At 43.4% G+C, this 22,518-nt stretch overlaps 1 protein-coding gene across 1 annotated transcript in view; it reads left to right on the top strand.

The window, feature by feature from the left end:
* The first annotated feature begins 609 nt into the window (after window positions 1–609).
* Glp2r (glucagon like peptide 2 receptor) overlaps window positions 610–22,518 on the top strand; it is a 59,526-nt gene continuing 37,617 nt past the window's right edge. Inside the window, exons 1-4 of the mRNA XM_027426194.2 lie at window positions 610–798; window positions 6,306–6,393; window positions 7,596–7,700; window positions 13,150–13,271. Of these exons, the coding sequence (XP_027281995.2) occupies window positions 610–798; window positions 6,306–6,393; window positions 7,596–7,700; window positions 13,150–13,271 (504 nt within the window). The remainder of the gene's footprint in view (window positions 799–6,305; window positions 6,394–7,595; window positions 7,701–13,149; window positions 13,272–22,518) is intronic.

The following is a 22,518-nucleotide window of genomic DNA, read 5'->3' as shown; positions in this document are numbered from 1 at the left end:
CATTGTGTTCAGAACACAACGGCCTTAGAACACGTGGGCAATTGGGAGGTGCCAACCTCTGCGCTTATACCCATTGTTTTGCTCTTGTGTAGACTCTTGTCACTGAATGGGCTTTTGCTGCAGACCTTGGGTCTGGAGGTGTTGTCTCTGAGACAGGCAAACTGCTCTTGCTAGCTTGCCATAATCAGAACTCAAAGGTGGCCCTGCCTTTGTGGCCAGCCCCAGTTCAGTTTGGAGAAAGTTTGATGCCTTAGAAAGAAATACTGGCATCCTGGCCCATCCTCTGGCTGTGGACATGGAGCAGAATCCTCGGGATGGAAACCATGCCTTGCTTTTTCTTCTGGGCTTGCTAAGGAAGTCCCAGGCAGCATAGCCGTCTTGGGGTAGGTCTGGGAAAAATCTCCCTAGATTTTAGGAGGGGCAGGCGGGGGATGAGAAACTTGGAGATTCGGTAGATCTCTGTAGAGCGGCTCAGACACTCAGCGGCCCACAGAGGACTTGTGCAAACACTTCCACTCTGGACAACAAGGAATGCAGGAGGCCACTGCCAGCGGTACATCTTGGAGTGCTGGAGGGATGTGCTTGCAATCGTGAAAAGGCGCCCGGAGGATGAGGCCCCAACCAAGCCCGGCAGTGCCCAGTGGAGGCAGAGAGGGGCGCTTGCCCCGGGTGCGGGCACAGACGGTGGGCATCCCTGCAGCCCAGAGGACCAATCCTCTCCACTCCCATGGGATGCGTCTGCTCTGGGGTCCTAGGAAGCCCTTCCTCACCCTGCTTCTGCTGGTTTCTATCAAGCAAGTAAGAACAGATTTTTATTTCTTGCCCTTCTTGTTAATATTATCAGTTGTGCATGTTTTCTGGTTGTAGAAGCAATTTAGGCCCCTTATAGGCAATTTGGGAAGAAGAAAACCATATTAAGAAAATATTGCTCAGACATAACCACAGCATTCTGTTCGATGTTCATATTTTGGCTAGCTTTTCTTAAAATCTCTTGTCTGTACATTATCTTACAGAGCTGAAAATAACGAAGTATAAATTATTTGCATCCCAGTCTTCCCTTTACATCCTTCCAGAAACATCTTCCATGTCAGCATTTGTGAGTGGCTGCTTGTATCCTCCTGTGCACTCTTAGCATCCTCCCTGTTTTGAATGGTCACAGGGAATGCACATTTCTTGCCATTCCCCCCTCTTTTCCTTTGTTCCTATTGCAAATACTTAGAATTTTTCTTTATTGTATTCTATAGTCTATAATATTAAAAGACATCAAATCCAAAGACCTATCAATGTAAGTAATAAATCGCAGTGATCATACCAACTGGAGCTCATCCTCGCTCACATTTGGGGCCACACACCCAACACTTTCCTACTGTTCATTTACATCCAATTAAAACAACAAATATTCCTGCTATATTTATTCTGTGATCTATTTTTTAATGCAAAACACATAAATAGCACGAACACACCAATAGCCAAGTGGCACTGAGTTTGGTGTCACGTATCCCCACTTCTATGATCTGGTTCCATTCTCTCAGCAGCCCTGCGATGGAGATTCTCTTGTTAACCCCATTTTACAGAAGCAGAAACGGAGCCTGTGGAGGTTAAGCAACACTGTTGCAGACCCACTATAGGATAGCTGAGGGCTTTCTGGATGTGTTTAGCTGATGCCTCTGTTTAGCTTGCTTTATGCTTATCCAAGGAGGTTAGCCCTTTGCCTTCTCCTTCCCTTTCCAAGTTCTCATTTCTTCAGGGCTGTGGTGGGATGGGACCCCAGTGCCACTCATCTCAGTAAAGAAAACCCCCTAGGGAATGGCTGCTGTTCCCCCTTTGCTTCTTACTCCTCATTTGCAGCTTCAGAATTAAAACATCCTGCATCCAGGAAGGGCAGAGATGCCAGATCTCATAAATGTCCCCTTTCCCAGCCCTTCTGCCAGAGACTAGACAGGCAAACAACGTCGCTGCTGACACACTGCACGCAAGCTCTCCCTCAGGCTGCCTTCATCCCTCATACACTGTCAACTCAGGGACAATTGGTGGTCTTGGGGAATCTTGCTATGGTGGCAGGGTCTTATGAGGGGACTGTATCCCCAAGGAGCAGGTGACTTTGGTCTGCTGTTTCTACTGTGATCGGTGGTGCTGTTGCAAGGAGAGTTGGTGGAATGGCATCCTTGCTTGTAGTCTCTAGGTATCCCTATAATAATCCCATGTGTCCAGCTAACTGTTGCCTTCTGTTAATTTTCTATTCATGTGTGTCCGATTGTCCAGCACACACCCACACTGCTACAGACCTGGCCACACCACTGGAAGTTGCCTCATCCTGTGGAATGCTCGCAGGCAGCCCATGAGAAGAACATTACTACTGAACCCATTAAATAGATGGGTAGAAAGATCCATGGGAGTTACACCATTGCCTTCCCTCATGTATACTCATGAGCTGGGGAGACATTGTGTCTCCCCGGCGGGTTGTGGCTCTGTGTTCTGTCTTCTCTAGCACTCTTGGGAGCTGTTGACATATGACTATTTATATATAACAACAGCAGTCTCTGCAGTACTTCAGGCTGGCTGACAATGCTGACCAAATTATATATTAGCCCTTTTACTCTGGTGTTTCTATATCAAAAACACACTTGGAGGAGGGGTCTCCTTGCCCCTTGTCACTCGGACTGCGTGTACGGAGACCCTGGCTCTGTTTGTTCTGCAGCATGTGGCTGGGAATCTGATGGATCTCTTCTTGATTATCCAACTTTAACCTCAGAATCTTTAGATGTTTATACATTACTAGGCTTTGCGTAGACATTCATGAAATTCGCTCATACATGAGTTCCCTGACCAGAGATATAAATGACTGTGGCCTCTCTCTCTCTCTCTCTCTCTCTCTCTCTCTCTCTCTCTCTCTCTCTCTCTCTGTGTGTGTGTGTGTGTGTGTGTGTTGACAGGAAGTCTTCAGAAAATTCTCTTAAAGTGCAATTCTCAGAGATATTTTAGTTTCTAAATGCAAGTGGCAAAATAGTGCTAGCTCACACCCACCCACTCACTCGTTTACATTATTAGGCACTAGAACTATTAAAGGCACTAGGAGAAGTGGATTTTATACATTGCTGGTTGATGTGTGAAAGGGTGCAGGGCTTAAAAAATTAAATTGGCAAGGACAAACAGTTTGGTGGTACAGTATCAAAAACCTTTAAGAATGTTTGTACTCCCCGACCCAGGAGCTACAATTCACTTGCACCCAACAAAGGTCTAGCTAGAAGGATTTTCGACATGACATCCTACTAGGAGCACCCAAAAGTAACTTTGACTTTCTTTGCTGGAATTTTTAAAAATTAAATTATATCACATTCATTTACTGAATTATGTGCAGCAATTATGTGCAACAATTAAAGGGGTTTGAATAGAAGCAACAATAAAACAATTTTAATCTTGAATTGAATGTATCTTCTAGGTGGAAAAATAAGGTTTATGGAACAATATGACTTCCTTTTTTGGTTAGAGTGAAACACAACAGAAAAGGAAGTAAGATAAAGCATGTGTGGGAAGAAGGGTCTGGAGGGGAAGGTGCTCCCTGGGGATGAAGGCTGTGATCCCTCTTTCCCCTGTTTCTGGTTACCTGTGTCTTTCCCTTTCTTTGTTCTTTATTCTTTCTCTAACAAAGAAAAAGATTTCGTAAGCAGAGTCAATACATGCTCTCCTCCCACACACACCTTCTTAATCTCTTCTCAACCGAGTTGGTCATGGATACACGCTGCCTATGCCGGGCAAGGGCAAGAGAAATGAAGGTCAAGCCGGACCTCTCTGTCTGTGCATCTCTTCTCCCCATTACGCTGGGAGTGCAGCTGAGGATGGCTTTAGACATGCCTCCCATCTGTCTGATGTGTTTTAAATAAGTACCTGAGAAGACAGAGTTTGTCTAATTCCCTAGGCTAACCAAGTTCAGTAGGTTTTGTTTGTTTGTTTTGGTTCTTTTTTCCCCCTCTAATTTGTTTAATACTGTGTGTGTTTGTGTGTATCAGTGTGCACATGCTCAGATTACAGGCATGTACCCCCATGCCTAGCTTTTTACATGGGTGTTGGGAATCCAGATTCAGGTCTTTCTGCTTGTGTGGCAAAGCACTTTACCAACTGAGCTGACTCTCCAGCTCCTGCTTTTCTACTTCCCCCATCACTATGAGTCCAGGCAAAGAACAGGGGAGCTAGAGAATTTTAGTCTAGAGACTGATTTCATCGTCTCTTCCTTGGGCAGGTCTGAGTAATGGGCCCCAGGGCACAAATAGCCCCAGGGCAAGGGAGGGTCTTACTTTCATGACTTCTAGGATTATGGAAGCTTGTTTAGTTATTAATTCATCTGCTGAAATTTTTGAAAGAAAATATGAGTCAGTTAAGCTCTGATTAGTAAGTTTATTTCATTAAACAATGCCTTAAAGAACTTACTTGGTGCCTCGTGGGGTCCAACTCAGAAAGGGGCATTATTGACAAAGATTCAAAGCTCATTGGAAAATCGAGCTAGGAGATAAGTGCCAGTTACTGTTTTCTCATGGTTTCTTCTTATTGACTAATCTCATGGTCCCCAGACTGTGTGTCCAGGGCACCATGGTGAATTTGGTAGGTACTATGGGGGATTTTAATTTTTGAAGGAAATAGTGATCGCATTACTTGCCAGACACCATGCAAACTAGCTTCTGTTTTTGTAGTGCTGGGGACAGAGCCCAGGCCTTGTACATGTCAGGCAAGCATGGAAAGGAGCTATATCCCAAGACCTGAATTTAATTAATTGACACAGTCTCATGTAGCCCAGGCTGACCTTGAACTCACAGTGTAGATAAGGTTGAACTTAAACTCTTGATCCTCCTGCCTCCCCCTCCTAAGGGCTAGCCTTGTAGCTGGGCTCCATAACAGCATGTCTGCTTGATTTGCTATTAAGCCATGAAAAATGTGGTGGTCTGCAGGTACTGTGTTTAAAAAAGAAAGAAAGAAAGAAAGAAAGAAAGAAAGAAAGAAAGAAAGAAAGGAAGAAAGGAAGAAAGGAAGAAAGAAAAAAGAAAGTACCAAGCAGAACAAAATCAGCATGGAACAGGAAATGGAGGTGGTGATCTCTAATCCCATCCTAAAGTTTGAGAAATTATGCAATGCCCAATAGGTTCAAAGTTGTTAAGATATAAATATTTACAAACTGTTTGGACTTATTTACTTAATAAACAGGACTTTAGCTTTTTGTTTTTTTTTTTTTTTTTGGTCTGGGAATGCTTTGGAAAATTACTGAGATAGTTAAGGGTGCCATGACCTGAGACATTTTGGAAACCTATGGACCAATGATGAAAGCACAAGCCTTTTCCCAAAGTGTGTGTGTGTGTGTGTGTGTGTGTGTGTGTGTGTGTGTGTTGTGTCCAGAACCAAGAACACTGAAGAGACACCCCTGTCCTGGGGCCACATTTTTCTTTTTAACATTGGCTTTTCTTCCCATTCATCTTTGGAGATGCACCTCACATTTGCCGGCTTTCCAGTAACAGAAGTTTGTCTACCAGCCTCTCTATGAGCCTAGATCCCTTCTTTCTATTTCACAAACGGCCTTTCCCTTCTGCTGTTGAGTGGAGGCATCTTGCCGAAGCATACTTTGTGTCTCAGACTTTGTGCTGAGGAGGAATAGAGGGATAAGAAGATGAGCAGTGTGTCTCGAACCAGTAAGAGGGATTCATAATATGCTAGAGATATGATATGTGCAGCAGAGAGGTACAAGGTGTGTGCGTGCGTGCGTGCGTGCGTGCGTGCGTGCGTGCGTGCGTGTGTGTGTGTGTGTGTGTGTAGGCGGGGGTTCTTAGTTCACACTGTTGGGCTTCTCTTAGCAAGGTGCTTTTCTTCTGGGTATCTACTTGGTCTCAGGAGCACTCAAGCATTTCTGTGCAAGTTGTGAAAGTTCAGCCTGCCTGTTTTATGTTGTCTTGAAATGTCAAACTTAAAGATTTTTGAAAAGAATCATATTTTTATCAAAATAACTATAGATATATTATGGAGAAAATGCAAAAATCAGAATTATTTTTAAGTAAGACACCAAGGAAATTCTGTAGTTTGGTATGGGCTACCTCAGAAGGCAATTTGAGGACCAGGGTGTGGGAAAACAGGCCCACAGTTGGACTTGTAGCTACTTGGGAGTGACCTTGTGTTTGTTGTTTATTTGTTTTGTTTCTTAGACAGAGCCTTGCCATGTAGCTCAGGCTAGCCTAGAACTCCTGGTTCTCCTGCCTTGGCCAAATACATGCAGAGATTTCAGGTATGCGCCACCATGCTTGAAGCTGACCATGTTTTTGTGTGCTTAGGTTACAGGATCTCTCCTTGAGGATACAACTCGGAAGTGGGCTCAGTATAGGGAGAAGTGTCTGAGAGACTTGCTCAATGAACCTTCTGGTAAGTACATGTATTAGTTATCTGTGGCTATGTAATAAGCTGCCTTCAATCTCAGTGGCTTAGAGCAAAACCAAATCAATGAAAACAAAAACCATAAAGTGCCTTGACTCATTGCTTCTGAGCATCATGGATGGATAAACAGATAAAGGCTACCTTTCCTCCACCTGACACCTGTCAATCATTTCATTCAGTTGCCTAGCAGTGCTAGAAGCCACTCTATTTCTCTGCTAACATGACCCAAAGTGAATAGCAGCCTTCAAGAGTTACCCCTAGCCCTTTGTGAGGACCCCCTTTGCCCAGGCTTGATGCCAACTACAAAATCCCTTTTCATTTCAAGGGAATACTACTTCTGAGGTCTAAGTGTAGGGCAGGGCATCTTCATATGGAACTGTACTGTGAGCAGAGTGGTTATGTAAGCAGAGCAAGTGTTGTTACCTGGCAACCAGGTTGGCAGTGACCAGAAGTAGCTCATAATTGGGCAAACCTGGGTCAGGTCTGAAGGGGTTTAATGCTAGGAACTTGCTTATTTAACTCAAGAAGTCCCTGGGTTCCACCCTAATGAGGTGGGAGAAGGGTGGGGCTTGGCTTCTGAGAAGCCCAGGAACTTGTGGTATGAAATGTCTCCATCAAATTCTAGGAGGTCTGTAAGAATGTGTTCTAAGTTTGGACCTTCTATCTACCAAGAACTGATCTATAAACCATCTCCTGAATTTAAAGTGACCCAAAATCCTCTAATATTAATTACTGAATATTCAAATAGAGAACTATAAGTATGAGAATAGTGCTAGATGTATGTGACCAAGACCTGCAATTTCACAGATTCCCTTAGATCCATTCATCATTTTACAGCAAGTGTGTTCTATTCTGAAACTGACGAACACTTGACACTCACTTAATTATGGAACACAAGTCACTGGCTGGCCCTCCTGTGATTTCGGTTCATACAAAACAAAGCAAAACCAGCATGGCACGTACAGTGAGTGGAGGTCAAATTGGGTAGACAAAGGCAATGCTGGGGCTATGTTCAGCATCCCTGTGTTCCCCAGTTATTCTTTATCCTCGGCTGCTCTAGATAAAAGGATATCTATGTTGGTCTCCCAAAGATGGGAAAGTGGGCTCTAAACTTCTGGATCTTTCCATTTCTCTCAGAAGACCCCGTGGGAGAATACTGACATATGATCTACCATCTCTTCTCTCCACAGGCATATTTTGCAATGGAACATTCGATCAGTATGTGTGCTGGCCTCATTCTTCTCCTGGAAATGTCTCTGTTCCCTGCCCTTCCTACTTACCTTGGTGGAATGAAGGTAACGGGTCTCATCTTACCCATTTCTGACATTTCCTTTTAAGGACAGATCCCCCTTGTAGAGCAGCCAGTGGGAAATTAGGCAGATGTTCTCCTAAGTCTTCAAGTCTCATAAAGGTATTCTTGTATGATCTCAGTATTGTATCTTACTTCTTTTTCTCTGCCCCTTCTAGGCACTTGGAAGTAAACCCGGGGTCTCACACATGCTAGACAAACATTCTGTCACTAAACTATATCCTTCACCTCTTATCTTCCTGTAATTTGCAGGCCCATGTCTGTTCCACTTCTACAGTACTTTCCAGCTAATGTGTAGATTAGAGTCCATATTCATCTCTCACAGAACCAGACTGTTGTGGGAAGGATGCAAGGGTTTCATTCTTAGTCATTTGGAGGGAAAGGACATGAGAAAGACTGGGAAGCTCCTATCTGTACAATGTATGGCTTCTTGTACAAAGAAAAACAATTCTAAGCCTTTCTTTACATCAGCTTTGAAAGGGGTACCATTAAATTGGTGTTGTTAAACCATAGAACTTAGAGAATTCAATAATTTTCCAGACAGGGAAACCACAGCCTTAGGGGCTCCAGGAACATTCCCCCAAGCTTTAAAGTGTTGAACAGAGGGATTGAGTCTGACTTCTGGGCTCCCGATTCCACAGGATGATACTAAAGAGCTTTCTGGACTCAGAGAGGTCTAAAAGGCTCAGGAAGACAGTCCTCATGGCAACCAGCTCCAAGAGAGATGGGAAGAAAGTTGGCTGTGGAATCGGGAGCCTGGAGGTCAGGGGAGGCTCTTAAGTGAATTGACTCTCAAGATCATTTTGAGGAATGACAGAGCCTGAACTTAGCAGACTTGTCAGAAGCGAGAGCTAAAGTGGAGTCCCAAGGTTGAAACCCTTGATGTAATTAGAGCATTCAGATCCCCATTGACTACAAGGTCCTCTACAGCGCATGGAGAGACACAACCTACAGCTCTACTATCTTCCTTCTCCACCCCAGTAGCTAAAGAGTACAGCTTCATTTCACCAAAGGGGGAAAAATAAACTGTGATCCTAAACCCAAACTACAAAGAAGTTGTTTTACAGATGTCTTCTAAAACTGGGGTCTTAGTTTCTGGAGTGTACTAGATGGAGTTTGTAAAGCATGGGAACTGACTCTCTCATTCAACATTTTTTGTATTAAATTTTAGAATCCAAATGGATTTCTAAAGTCCAAAAAGAACATGGAGGCAATGGAAGGGTTTAGAAAAGAATCATCCGAAATATCAAGAGACACAGATGAATTCTTTGAGATGGGATTACAGGAAAGAGTTCATGATGCATAGAGGGAGTCAGGTGATGGACACATGGGCTGTCTGGGATCTTGAATTGACCAGTTGGGTGCTGATCATGAAGAAAACGATAGTGCACTGTAATGCCGAGGAGAATGACCCAGACCCACAGGTGTAAAGGTGTCAAGGCATGAGAGAGGCACAAGAGAAATGTGATTCTGGCAGCCATCATTTTCAGCATGGGATCTTGAACTGGGAGATGCAAGGGGATTGTGAGGGAAAGTCTGAGAGCTACCAGAACAGTCCATAAAAGAGACGGCATTGGTTTGGGTTCATGCAGAGTCAGAAATTGGAGAGAAAGGGAAAAGATTAAAGAAAATATTGGAGGTAGAATGGATATATCAGATGGGACAGAAAGAAGTGGGAATTGATTGGGAGAAACAAATGCAGGCCCGTGTTAGGTATGGCCTCATGTTCCATCTGGCTCCATGTTAACTCTATGTCACCTGGTTGGTACCTGGTTCTCTTTCTTTTCTTATGGTGCTGTGATAGCTCAGCAGCCTTGCCTCGCCTAGCTGCTTCCTGGTGTCCTTATTGACCCCAGCCCTAGATCTCAGCTCCCTACAACCACCTTCTAGCACTGTGTTGGCTCCCCATCTCAAGAACCATGAATGACATCTGTGACCTTCTGCAACTTGGCCTTGCTGACCTTCTCTGGCATCCTGTCCTGCTTTCTATCTTCCCCTCCAGCCAAAATGAATAGCTCCCAGGCTTCTCCATCTGTCCGGCTGTTGTTACCAGACACTTAGGAGGTCCTTACCTACTGCCTTAGTTTCCATGGTTTCCAAAAGAAATTAGGAAACAGAAATTGTAAAGAGGAACAGATTGATTTACAATTTGGCTCAGCTCGGGTTGGCAGGAAAGGTCTAATTTCCTCAACACCATGACCGTGGTGACTTACAACTTGTAGGAAACTGTAAGACAACAGACAGAAGATACGTGGATCTAACAGACAGGTCTACCATCCTTTCTTGGAGGATGGTGATGCAGCTGTAGTGGCCTCCACTCTCTCTGTTCTCTGTCACAGAGGGTTTTTTATTTGGTTCAGGCCAGAGAGAAGTACACTAGACATTATGCCTTAAAATTCCCTATATTTGAAAAGTCTCCGGGTCTTATGAGATGGTGGATATAAGATCACTATCTTTTCCAGCTCTGTCAGAGTTCTTTGCCTCTTGGCCTGTTCCTTTGTGAGGTGCAGGGTCTTTTGCATCTTTCTTTGGAGGCAGTTTCAAGCCTGGGTTTCTACATGCCTGCTAAACACACCACTTTTGCAATTGAGAAGAGGTGTTAGCTTCATAGCCCAAAGGAGAGACATGAGCATCTCTTTCTTTCCACCAGGATTACAACCCATACTTTCATCATAGGATCACAGCTACATGGTCCTCATACTATGATAACTGCCCTGTACCCACCCCAGCACAGCTGTATGTCTCCATCCTATGATGGCTGCACTGTCTGCACCCCACTGTGGCTGTACTGTCCCTAGCCTGTGCCTGTGTTCTCTCTTCTCTTCAGGATACCCCTTTAAAGCTCTGCCTATAAATCCAATTCTCACTTTGAACCTCCCACCCTTCTAGAAACTTCCTCTGGCTTCCCCCCTGAGGTTAGTGGACACCAGTTGTTCTGAGGCCTGTCTTGTACATGCACAATCTCTGTCTTAGCATTTGCAACAGTTTGTGACATTTTGGTATGCACTCTCTCAGCTCAATTTGAGCTGTGCCAGCAGCAGAACATTATGACTGGCATGGGCAGCACAAGTTCCAAGGGGGCCTCATTGCAATTTTCTCATTTAACCAATATCCAGTAAGTACCCACTGTATGCTGAAAACCACTTTTAAATGTTGGGGATATGTTAGTGACCAAACCAGAATAAAATCCCTCTGCTAGGGCTCACATTGTTGTAAGAAGGGCAGACAATGATCACGGGCATCTGCTGTAAGTATAGCTGTGATATACTGTAGACACGATAGAGCTGGAGGTGGAATAGGAGGATTGGGTGGGGATGATGGGTAGCTGAAGTCAATGGCAGGTGATTTTTCAGTGAAGACTTAAGAGTTTGAGCCCAAAGGGGGTTGTGTTCTGGAGAGAGAACACAAGCAATGGCATGCTGTTGGAGAGAAGCATGCCTCCAAGAAGGAGACAGGATAACCACAGATGGAGTTAACGAGCAGGGAAACAATATGAGGCAAGGGTAGAGAGGTTTGGAGTCCACTTCCTACAAGCTTTTGTGGACAGCCACAGAAGGACTCTCACTTATCCTCAGGAAGCCTGTGGAAGATTTTGAGCAGAAACACGGCAACTGGCCTATCTATTGCTCAGGGCAATACCATCAGCAGAGTTAGCAATAAGCCAGGGAGGAAATAAGGGTTCTAATTAGGAAGGAAGGGGAATGAAGAGAGTAGGGTCAGATCTGGGATCGATGTGAAAGTGAATATGACTTGATAACACAGCAGATGGGGCTGGAGGCGGAAAAAGAGCAAAGACTAAGGTTCTGGGCTAGGACTTGTCAGGATGGGCTTGTCATTCACTGGGGTGGGGAAATTTATGGGTGGGGCAGATTTGGAGAAGGTGAAGAGCTTGGTTGGAACATGTTGTCTGAGATGTCATTTGGGCAGGAGGAAGTGCTTCTTGGGTAGGATGGGTACCGGTCAATTAAATATGGCCAATAGCTACTGTTAGTGCAGGAAGTACAGGGTGTGGACCAGACATCATTACAGATTTCTACATCTCATTTGTGTATCTACGTGATCCTTCAGGTAGGAGGATCTTTATTGGGGCTTCTAGGGTAGATGTGACTGGTGACAACAGCATTCAGTGTGATTTACCCATCATCTACACACACACACACACACACACACACACACACACACACACACACACACACACACACACACCACACACACACACACACACACATCACACACACACACTCACACTCACACACACACACACTCACACACACACACACTCACACACACACACTCACACACTCACACACACACACTCACACACACTCACACACACACACACTCACACACTCACACACACACTCATACACACACACTCACACACACATACTCTCTCACACACACTCACACACTCTCTCACACACACACTCACACACACACACATACACACACACACTCACACACACACACTCACACACACACACACACACACACTCACACACACACTCACACACACACTCACACACACACTCACACACACACACATCACACACACACACACACACACTCACACACACACACACACACACACACACTCACACACACACACACACACACTCACACACACACACTCACACACACACTCACACACACACACTCACACACACACACACACACACTCACACACACACACTCACACACACACACTCTCACACACACACACTCACACACACACTCACACACACACACACACACTCACACACTCACACACACACACACACACACACACACACTCACACACACACACACACACACACACACTCACACACACACACACACACACACACACACACACACACACTCACACACACACACCACACAATCTTCCTTCACATCACAGAGAATGGGTAGTAGCATTGTACCCAGATCCTGATGAAGATATCAATAAAACTCAGAGAATGTAAAGCTGGATCCAGAGCATCACTCAGAAGAGGCTTATCAAGTATTAGTCCGTAGTCTAATACTCTGGTTTGTGTTTATGGCTTTTTGTTTTTCATTGGGCCACCTCTCGGACATTAGGGAGAGATCCCTCATTGAGCCTCATGTACAGGGGCCCAGGTCATCATCTCCCAGTAGACTGTACCTTACAGGGTTATAATCTCTCTGAGTCACCAGGTCTCCTAACTTTGGAGACATGTGTAAACATCACGGACATTAGAGGATCATGGTTAGCTACAAAATCTAGATGCTTCTGTGTTTTTCTTCCCATCCCAAATAAACAGTAGGGATGCTAATGAGCCTCCAAATGGAGAACCAAAAATCCCTTTTCCCTGGGATTTTCCACAGCTTTTTAGCCAAGGGTGAGGACCTTCCAGCATGCTCAGGAAAAGGGCTGTGTGTTTTGACCTTTCCTCTAGAGCCTTGTTTACTTTCAGAGAGCCCAGGAAGGGCCTACAGACACTGCTTGGCTCAGGGGACTTGGCAGACGCGAGTGAACGCCACAGCTATTTGGCAGGATGACTCAGAATGCTCAGAGAACCACAGCTTCAAACAAAACGTGAGTTTACCGGTTTGCTGATAAAGCACCTAGGACCAGAAGTTGAGGCACCCCAGGGGATGGCCAGCTTTGGGGGACACACATGGGACCTTCAACCAGCTCATCTGCTCCAGAGTCCACTAGGGAAGGTCTGCAGTCACCCAACCAGCGACTCCCACGGCAGTCACAGAATTTTCTCCTCTGTGAGATGAAACGTGAAATCCAAAGGGGACCCTTCCAGACGTGACCCAGCTTCGGCATCCGCTGTGTCCGGTGTCTGGAACAGCTTCCCAACAAACCAGCATTCAGGTTTCAGTTCAGTTGTCCCCTAGCACGAGAGACAGCCCATGGCCCCATTCAAAGCAGCCCAGTGTCCACCTGCACGGCACTGCTCACTGAAGTCCCCTGTTGCACCTGCCTCTCTCTGATATTCGCTTGCTTGCTTCTTCCTTGTCTAGCCCTGTCTCCAAAACCCACATCCAGTGGCAGCCGAGGACTTGTGTGCCTAGAGGGAGGCAGCACAGCATAATGTTCCGGGGCCAGACTTGGTCGTGTATCCAGATTCCTCCTTTAGTGCCTGTGAACTTGCACCATTTATTTCACTCTTGGTGTCGCCTCATCCTTTGTCATCCCAAGGGGATCATATTTGCTGCATGGGATCATCATGAGGTTTTGGGCAGCCAAGGGACATAAATCTCATAGGGATGTCCTGGCGTGTAGTTAACAAGCTCTAAGTAAGAGTTATGCGCTATCACCAGGATCCAGAATCTAGAGAATGAACCACTCGGGCTAGTCATGCCCGCAGCTCAGCAGAGTAAAAGAACAAGTCACCCTGCAAACTTCCCCCACACATTTTCTTCCTCTGTCCCCTTCTCCCTGTCCTCTCCTATCTTGTCTCCTTGACAGGGTCTCACTTTGAAGCCTTTTTGGCTCCAAACTGGTGATCTTGGTGCCTCAGCCTCCTGAGTGCTGTGATTATAGGTGTGTGTAGCAATGCTCAATGCCACCCGTTTTTCTTATGAGATGGGATAGGAAGGCAGGGGTGTCTTGTGGACATGACAAGAGGGAAAAGAAGCCCCTCTCTCTGGAATTTGGTGGAAGCCTTTGCCAGCAGCGGGAGCAATAATTCCAGCACAACTGACAGCCCTTCTTCCTTACTAGCCAGAATCTTGCAGTTTTGTAAAAATCTCCCAGAAACCTCACATACAGGGAAAGAACAGCACTAAACTCTTTCCATAACCCTAGTAGCCTTTGATTTTATTTGATCAGATTATAATTTCAGGAAAGATGTCTCTGGGGCCATCTCATGTATCTCTCTGATCAAAAGACGGGGGAGGATATAAGGATTCTTTATAACCCTTTGAGATGTAGCTTGAGAGTCACCAAAGCTGGTGCTTACTCTTGGGTGTGTCTTCCTGGAGCACCTCTCTGTGTTAACCCTTGTGCTTAAACCTGTATTAAAATATCTCCAATTAACCCTGAAGCGTCACCTTATTGTACTGGCTAGTTCCAGAATTCCTCTCATCATCAAAGCCCCAAATCCTGGTTTGGAGCTAGTTGAGGTCCTTAGAAGCTTTTGGAGAACTCCTTAAGCTAGTGAGGTCACAGTGTAGAGCTGTGTCTCTGTGTCCTTAATATTAACACTTCTGGGACTGGATTCTGTAGCCCCCTTCAGAGCATACCTTCTCTACTTTCTCATTGGGCTCCCAATCTCTTCCTAAAGCCACCTGTTTGTCCAAATCCTGCTCACTAGTGTTCAAGGTCAAGTGTAGAGGGGAAGCATAGGAGAGAGGAGAAGATGTTGAGGAATTAGACAGTGTCTAGGGCATGTCTTTTTTCCTCTTTCAGTCATTCCATACGCAGTAATGAAGCACCTATGACATGCCAGGATTTTGTAGCAGACACAGATAATTGACCAGACATAGATACTAGTTTTAAGGCACTTGGAGAATCCTGGGGCATATGGGCAGGGTGATTAACTGCTGGGACAAAAGTATAGGATGCTCAGAGCCACAGCAAAGGGGCACTGATGCAGTCTCAGGGCAAGCAAGGCTGCCCAAGCTGAGACTGAGGGTGAGTAGGAATTGGCTATGGGAAGGAGGAGGGCAAGAATGTTCTTGGTAGAAGGAAAAGCACACACTCAGGATCAAAGAGTGGGTGGACTCTCACTTCTGGGGAGAGATGGGAAATTCTAAGAGAAGTCACTATTGCAGAATTGCCCCTTCGCTTGCTGGTCACCATCTGGAATGCCTTCCCCTGCTCCCTTGTGGCTGGCTATCCTTCACCATTGTGGTTTACCTCCGTGTCTCCTTTTAAGAGGTGACTTGAAGTGTTTCTGCATAGAGAGGAAGAAGACACACAGGGGTCTGGAGACCTTGGGATGTGAGAAGGCAAAGTCTGCCTGTATTGCTGGGAATATTTATGGTGTTGTAGATTCAAGTACAGAGGGCCATATCTTAGAACAGTCATTGATAGGATCTCTGTGCTGGTTGGAGAGTGGTAGGACTAGTCAGGCTGCAGACAGGAAGAGGGAGGTGAGTCAGGAGCCTTATTTCCTGTTTTGAGTTGGTAGAACTCTGTGCTCCCTATACAGTTTTCCTGTATGACAGGTCCCATCACTTAAAGGATTAAAGTGACACGTGAGGTTTATCTCAAGACTACCTGGCTTATGCCGTAATGCTGAAGTTATGCTAATTGCATACTTTGGATGAAGCCCATAATGTCTATTTCTTAGTCTTGTAAACTGATGTCATCATCATACTAGATACCACTCCCGAAGCCAAGAAAAATGGTATGCAAAATAGGCCTCTTGTATAGTAGACAATATATGCTGAATGAAAGACTTCATGGATTCTAAGTCAATGGGTCCGTAGTGGGTCCGTAGTCTCCATACTGATTCTGGATTTCCCCAGGTGATAGTTGTATGCAGTCAGAATTACTGGCAGATGGAAACCCCACTTTGGTCTGCTTGGCAGCATCCCCAAGTCGTGAATAGAGAGACACGATTTCTCTCTCAAAAAGTGATCACAGTAGAGCTGGAAGGCTTAAGCAGGATGGCATTGAGTTCTGAAGCTACTCTCACTGGTCTACACAGCAAGGCCCCATCTCAAAACTAATATTCCTTTACAGAGAGAGGGGGTGGGGAATAAGGGGACCGCTTCCTTCCTTAGGCAAGTTATATTTCCAAGAATTCAAATACTTAAAAACAAAAAGCTTCTGGCCATGTTTACCTGTGTTTCACAGAGTGGGTTGAAATTATTCCCAAAAAAGGGCAGTGTTAGTAAATCTTTGCCCTTCAGAGTTTTGGCAAGGAAACTATGTTATGTTCAGCTAACAACACGCTGGGAATTCTTATGTATGTTAAGTGAATTCCTTGGCTCTTGTGTCTGTGGTATCCATGCTTAAGCATGAACACTATGTTCAGAGTCCTCTGTGTATGGATTTCTATTTAGTAGTATGGAGGTTATTATTTCATCTTATTTCACACTGTTTTCTTTATGCTTATATAGAGTGCTCTCTATTTTTAAATACAGAATTTAATTATTGTACATTGACCAGTTATGAAATTGTATAGGGCATAATTTAAAGTAGTTTTATATTGATTTGTGTGTGTGTGTGTGTGTGTGTGTGTGTGTGTGTGTGTGTGTGTTATGTACACCATGGCACACACTTGTATGGAGATCAGGGGACAACTTGTATAAGTCAGTTCTCTACTTCCCCTGTGTGAGTCCCTGGGATCAGACCTGGAGGCAAGAGCCTTTACCTGCAGAGCCATCTTACTGGCCTTAGGGTGTAACTGTGATACATGTTTGTGATGATTAAGCCTAGTTGTCACTCAACTGAATCAAGTTCCCTTAGGAGGTTAGTCAAGCCTACCTCCATGATATACATGAAGATGTCAGAACGGACTAATGAAAGAAGGATGACACACCCTGAGTCGGGGCTCTGCCATCCCATAGGTTGGGAGTCCAGGTGGGATAAAAATGGGAATGAAGGGTAAAGGGAGAGAGCTAGTCAGTGTAGGATTTGCTTACTCAGCATTCCAGCTGTCATGATGTGTGATCCCCCACCACACACACACACACACACACACCCTCCCTACCAAGAGTCAGGGTAAAGGTAAGCCATTCCTCCTTCCAAGTGTTTATTATAGATATTGTTGCAACAACAAAACTCTGACACAAGAATGTTTCATGGCAGTGATGCATTTAAATTATTAATATAATTTAACACTTGAAAAGCTGATTGTAATACCTCCCAATATTTCACCTTGAAAAAATTCAAAAATATACAATTGTTAAAAGAATAATAAAATATCTGCCATCTAGATTCTAGTGTATTCGCATTTGGTCATAACTGCTCTCACTTTTTTCCTGAAATGCTGGAAAATGTGTCTCAGACACTATGAAATTTCACCCCTAACTGTTCATCAGATACCACCTCATATTAAGGAACTTATTTCAAATGGATGCACTGCTGTGGTTCCAACTATGTAAAATTAACAAACAACATCCGTAAAAGCTCCTGTGACAGCCTGGAGTATGCAGCAGAAAAACAAAGACCCTGTCTCAAACAAGGTGAAAGGCAGCACCCAACGTTGTCTTCTGACCTTCACACTCATGTAGGGATTCTCCTATCTCCCTGCAGGGTTATGTATGGGATTACCAGCACTTACATGACTCATCCAGCATTTGTGTGGGTTTTGGGATTTGAACCCAGGTCCTCACATCATATTTGCAAGACAAGCACTTTTACCCACAGAGCCATCTCCCCAGGCCCATTGATTTTTTTTTAAAAATGAGTTCTTTCTTTACATGAATGTGTGCACATGTGCACACACACACACATGCACAGATGAACACATACAATCAAGACTTCATATTAAGAACTGTGATTTATATTTAACATTTAGAAATTTTGTTTGCCTTCTTTTAGTTTGTATGTATGTTTCTTTACTTTTTCAGTGAAATCTTACTTCTTGTGATATCATATTTATCCATTTTCCTATATTAGTTTAAAAATGAAGGTAGTAGTAACTGACACTACAAACCTAATTGGCAAATTTTAAAGTTTCTTTATTGATCTTTTCTTCCCCTAGGCTGTATCCTAAGCAGAGAGCACTGTGTTTCTACTAACCATCTTTTCTATGTGGTTATCTGATTAGATGGATGTACAGTTTTGTTTGATTATTTTTATTATTGTTTGTCTTTTCCACTCTTTCCCCTTATATTTTGTCTTTTAAACAAGATTTTGGCAGGATTTGAAAGCCAAAATTGTATAAAAAGTTATTTCATTTTCATCACTGTTTCCTTTACACTCTTCCACTGACTCCTATTGACAGTCATTTTTATTTTCTGGCTCTTCCTTCCTCCCTCCCTCCCCTTTCTTCCCCTTCCTCTCTTCCCTCCTTCCCCCTCCCTTCTTTCCTTCCAAATGCAAGGTCTAGTTATATAGCCCAGGCTATCTTCAAAATCATGGTGGCTTTCAGTCTCTCAAGTTCTATCATGCCCAATTCTTTTGTTAATTGAATTATCTTTTGTGTTTCTTTTTTTATAAAACTAAGCAAACATGTAACTATTAGTTCTCATTTTTCTTTCATGGGAGGCAGTATTTTTCCCTTAACAACATATCCTACAAATCATTCTATACCAGTTCCTAGAAATATATGCATATATTATAGTATAACATAGATATATATTATAGCTGCATGTATCTACCACACTTTGTTTAGCACTAACTTTGGGTGTTGAGGCTATTTTCAATCTTTTATTATCCCAAAGCCACTGTGAATAACCTTCCATGTTCAGATTTGTGGCAGGATCTTCTTTAAGACTCTTAGAAATGAGTCCCCTGGCTTAAAGATATATGTACATTATGTTGTCAGCTATTGTCAAAGCTTCTGCCACAGGAGTGAAGGCATTTCAGTCTTCCTTCAGCAATGCATGAGGGTGCATTTCTATGTTGGATGCACATTACAAGAGACATTTTATGAGTATGCAAATGACTGAAGAGTCACCTTTTGGTACTAAGTGTGAGCTGAAGACCAGGTGTTTTAGACCCTTCAGGAAGTAGCCAGACTGTGGTAGTGACCTAATGGCACTCTGTAGAATATGCCATTGGTGCCCTGCCCATTTCAGTTTAGTACGAAAACCTTAACTTCTCACCACCTCCCTGCTTTTATCTCTCTGGTGAAATGCAGGGCAGAATCACCAGGGACCCCGTGCCCTCTGGGGGTGGCCCTTAGTGGATGACTATACAATAACCTGCCTCTCTGGTCTTGATATGCTACTCTGGGGCCTCCAGAGTAACCACAGGGAGCTGTCCCATTGTGGCAACTGGCTCAGCGCTGCACCTTCCATATGTTCTGTCTGATTCCACCTTTCTGCAGTGGATGGTTTTTACTTTGCCAGCAAACTGATTGCATTCTGATCCTCATCTCAGGACCTGTGTTTTAGAGATGAGCAAAAAAAAAAATAAGTGGTTTCCTAATGCATTCCTGCAAGTATCAAACACACACGTATGTTATTAGAAATAATCCAGGGATAAGTTATTCTGTCATTTGATAGAATTGTCAGTTTAATATCTCCAGTAACATGAGTGATGCTAAGATGGTCCAGTAGAGTCTCCATGTGCTGCCAGTGTCTTCAGTGATGAGAAATGACAGTGCTCTTTGTAGAAACACACGTGGAAAAGCAGGTGAATGTGAACGAAGAATTAATGATCAACATGACTGAGGGCTGATGAGATGGCTTAGTAGGTTAAAGTGCTTGCATGAGGACCCAAGTTCAGATTCCCAGCAGCACATAAAAGGATAGGTTTGAGCCAGGCATGGTGGTGCACACCTTTAACCTCATCACTCAGGAGGCAGAGGCAGGTGATCTCGCTAAGCTCAAGGCCCATGTGGTCTATATAGTGAGTTCCCAGGCCAGCCAGGGCAACACAGTGAGACCCTATCTTAAAATAAAATGAGTCTGAGATTATACACCTATAACCCCAGTACTGAGGTAGCAAAGATTTTTTTTTTGACTCATTGGTCAGCCAGCCTAGCCTAGACTAACCTTTCTTCAGAAAGCAAATCAGAGTGTTTGAGGAAGACATTTAACATCAGCATCAGGCATCCACAGGTGCTAGAGAGTACCCTTTAGTTCATATAACAAACACACATGAACACATACACACATATACACACATGCACAGAATAAAATAAAAATAGTAATAATAATAATAATAATAATAATAATAATAATAATAGTAATACAATTGATGCCCCATTTTGTGAAACAGTCCCAAGTGCTGTGATGATAAGAGCTGTCAATAAGCAGAGAGGAATTTAGGGAAGACTAAAAAAACTATGTTTATATTTGTGTGTCTGTGCGTGCATGAGTGCAGGTGCCCATGGAGGCTAGAGGCATCATTTCTCCCGTGCCTGGAGCTGGAGTTACAGGTGGTTCTGAGCTGTCTCACGTGGGTGCTGGGAATTGAACTCAGATCCTTTAGTGAGAACAATCTGCTCTCTTAAATGAGCCACCTCTCCAGCCCCAAGGACTTCTTGTAAGAAATCAATCTTAGAAGAGAAGTCAAGGGCAGCTGGAGGCTTCACAGGGCCACAGAAAATAATTCTGGATAAAAATGTAATTGGGGTTATTTTTTAAGCACAAAAGTTTTGCATGTAGATTACCAAACCTATCGTGTGGACATTTTGATCCATTCAAAGGAATAAAGATCACTAGACACAGATAAACAAGAGAAAATTTCTATATCATATTTCAAAAGATAGGTTACTAGTTAAAGCAAAAGTAATCATGATGTATCAGGAGCTTATGGGAGCCTGTGGATGGATAGCAGTAATAGCAAAATGGCAAGGATGGAGGATGTGACAGTATACAGTGGCAAAGTTTTTAAATTATGCATCAAATCATGAAATATTAATTCATGGTAGACTACAATAATTTAAAATGTTTACTATAAATCTCAAAGCTGCTACTGAAAGTTGAAAGAAGACATACTAAATTACAGAAAGAGGAAAAAGAATAAAGGTACAGTCAGTTTAAAATAAGACAGAAAAAGAAGAAAAGAGGATAAAGAAAACATGAGACAAAGAAAAAGACCAATGGATTTAAACCCAGCCAGATAAATAACAACATTAAATATAAATAATCTAAACATCGAAGCAGGGAGATTTCAGTTTGTGTCAAGAAAATGCAAAAGTCTTCAAGATGCCATCTCTAAGACAATCACTTAAAATACAAATCTTAAAAAATTTTAAAGATAAAGGAACATATTGATGCCTTAGTTACTTTGTTATTGCTGTCATAAAACACTGTGACCAAGGCAACTTACAAAAGATAACATTTAGTTTGGAACTTATGGTTTCAGAGGATTAGAGTCCATGATGGTGGAGCAACGACATAGTGGCAGGAACATCTGAGAGCTCACATCCTCATCCAAATGTTGGTAGAGAGAGAAAGAGACTGGGGGTGGCTTGAGTCTTTTAAAACATTATAGCCCTCTTCCAACAAATCACACCACCTAATCCTTCTCAAATAGTTCTACCAACTGGCCCAAGCATTCAAACTTGTGAGCCTATGAGGAACATTCTCATTTAAGTCATCACAACCGAAACTAATTAGAAGGAAGGGGGATTGTTATATTGATATCAGACAAAGTAGATTTCAGAGCAATGAATATCACCAGGGTATAGAGTAACATTTCAACTGGTGTAGTGGCACACATCTCAACACTTGGAAGATAGAGGCAAGTGGGCCTCTGTGAGTTCAAAGTCAACTGGGTCTACATAGTGAGACCCTGCCTTTAAACAAACAAACACATCAGTCAATCAATAAATAAGTATCATAGTAGTGAAGAGGTAACTTCACCAGAATGCATATATTAACAACAGCCCCAACAAGTTCTCAAAACTCACAAAACAAGAGCTGATTAAATTTCAAAGAACAAGAGAAAAAATACTACAAATTCTGTAAAACTTCCCAGAATGTTGAAGATGAAGCATTTGTTAAGTCAGTCTGTGAGACAGCTCTCACACAAATTATCTCCAGACCTGACAAAGACAAAACATTCTTTAAGGACATAGACAAAATTTGAGCAAATTAAATCAAGCAATCTACTGAAAGAAAGAATGTCATGACAAAGTGAAGTTAAACCATTGATTTAACATCTAAGAACTAACATAATTTCTCATACTAACAAACAAAAAGGGTCTTCACCCCAATTGACCATGGCATTCTTTGTCTAGGATTCAGTTCCTTCT

This window comes from Cricetulus griseus, chromosome 7, assembly GCF_003668045.3.
Source record: "Cricetulus griseus strain 17A/GY chromosome 7, alternate assembly CriGri-PICRH-1.0, whole genome shotgun sequence".
NCBI lineage: Eukaryota > Metazoa > Chordata > Mammalia > Rodentia > Cricetidae > Cricetulus > Cricetulus griseus.
The sequence above is the reverse complement of the archived record's forward strand: the minus strand, read 5'-3'. Positions and strand labels throughout refer to the sequence as shown.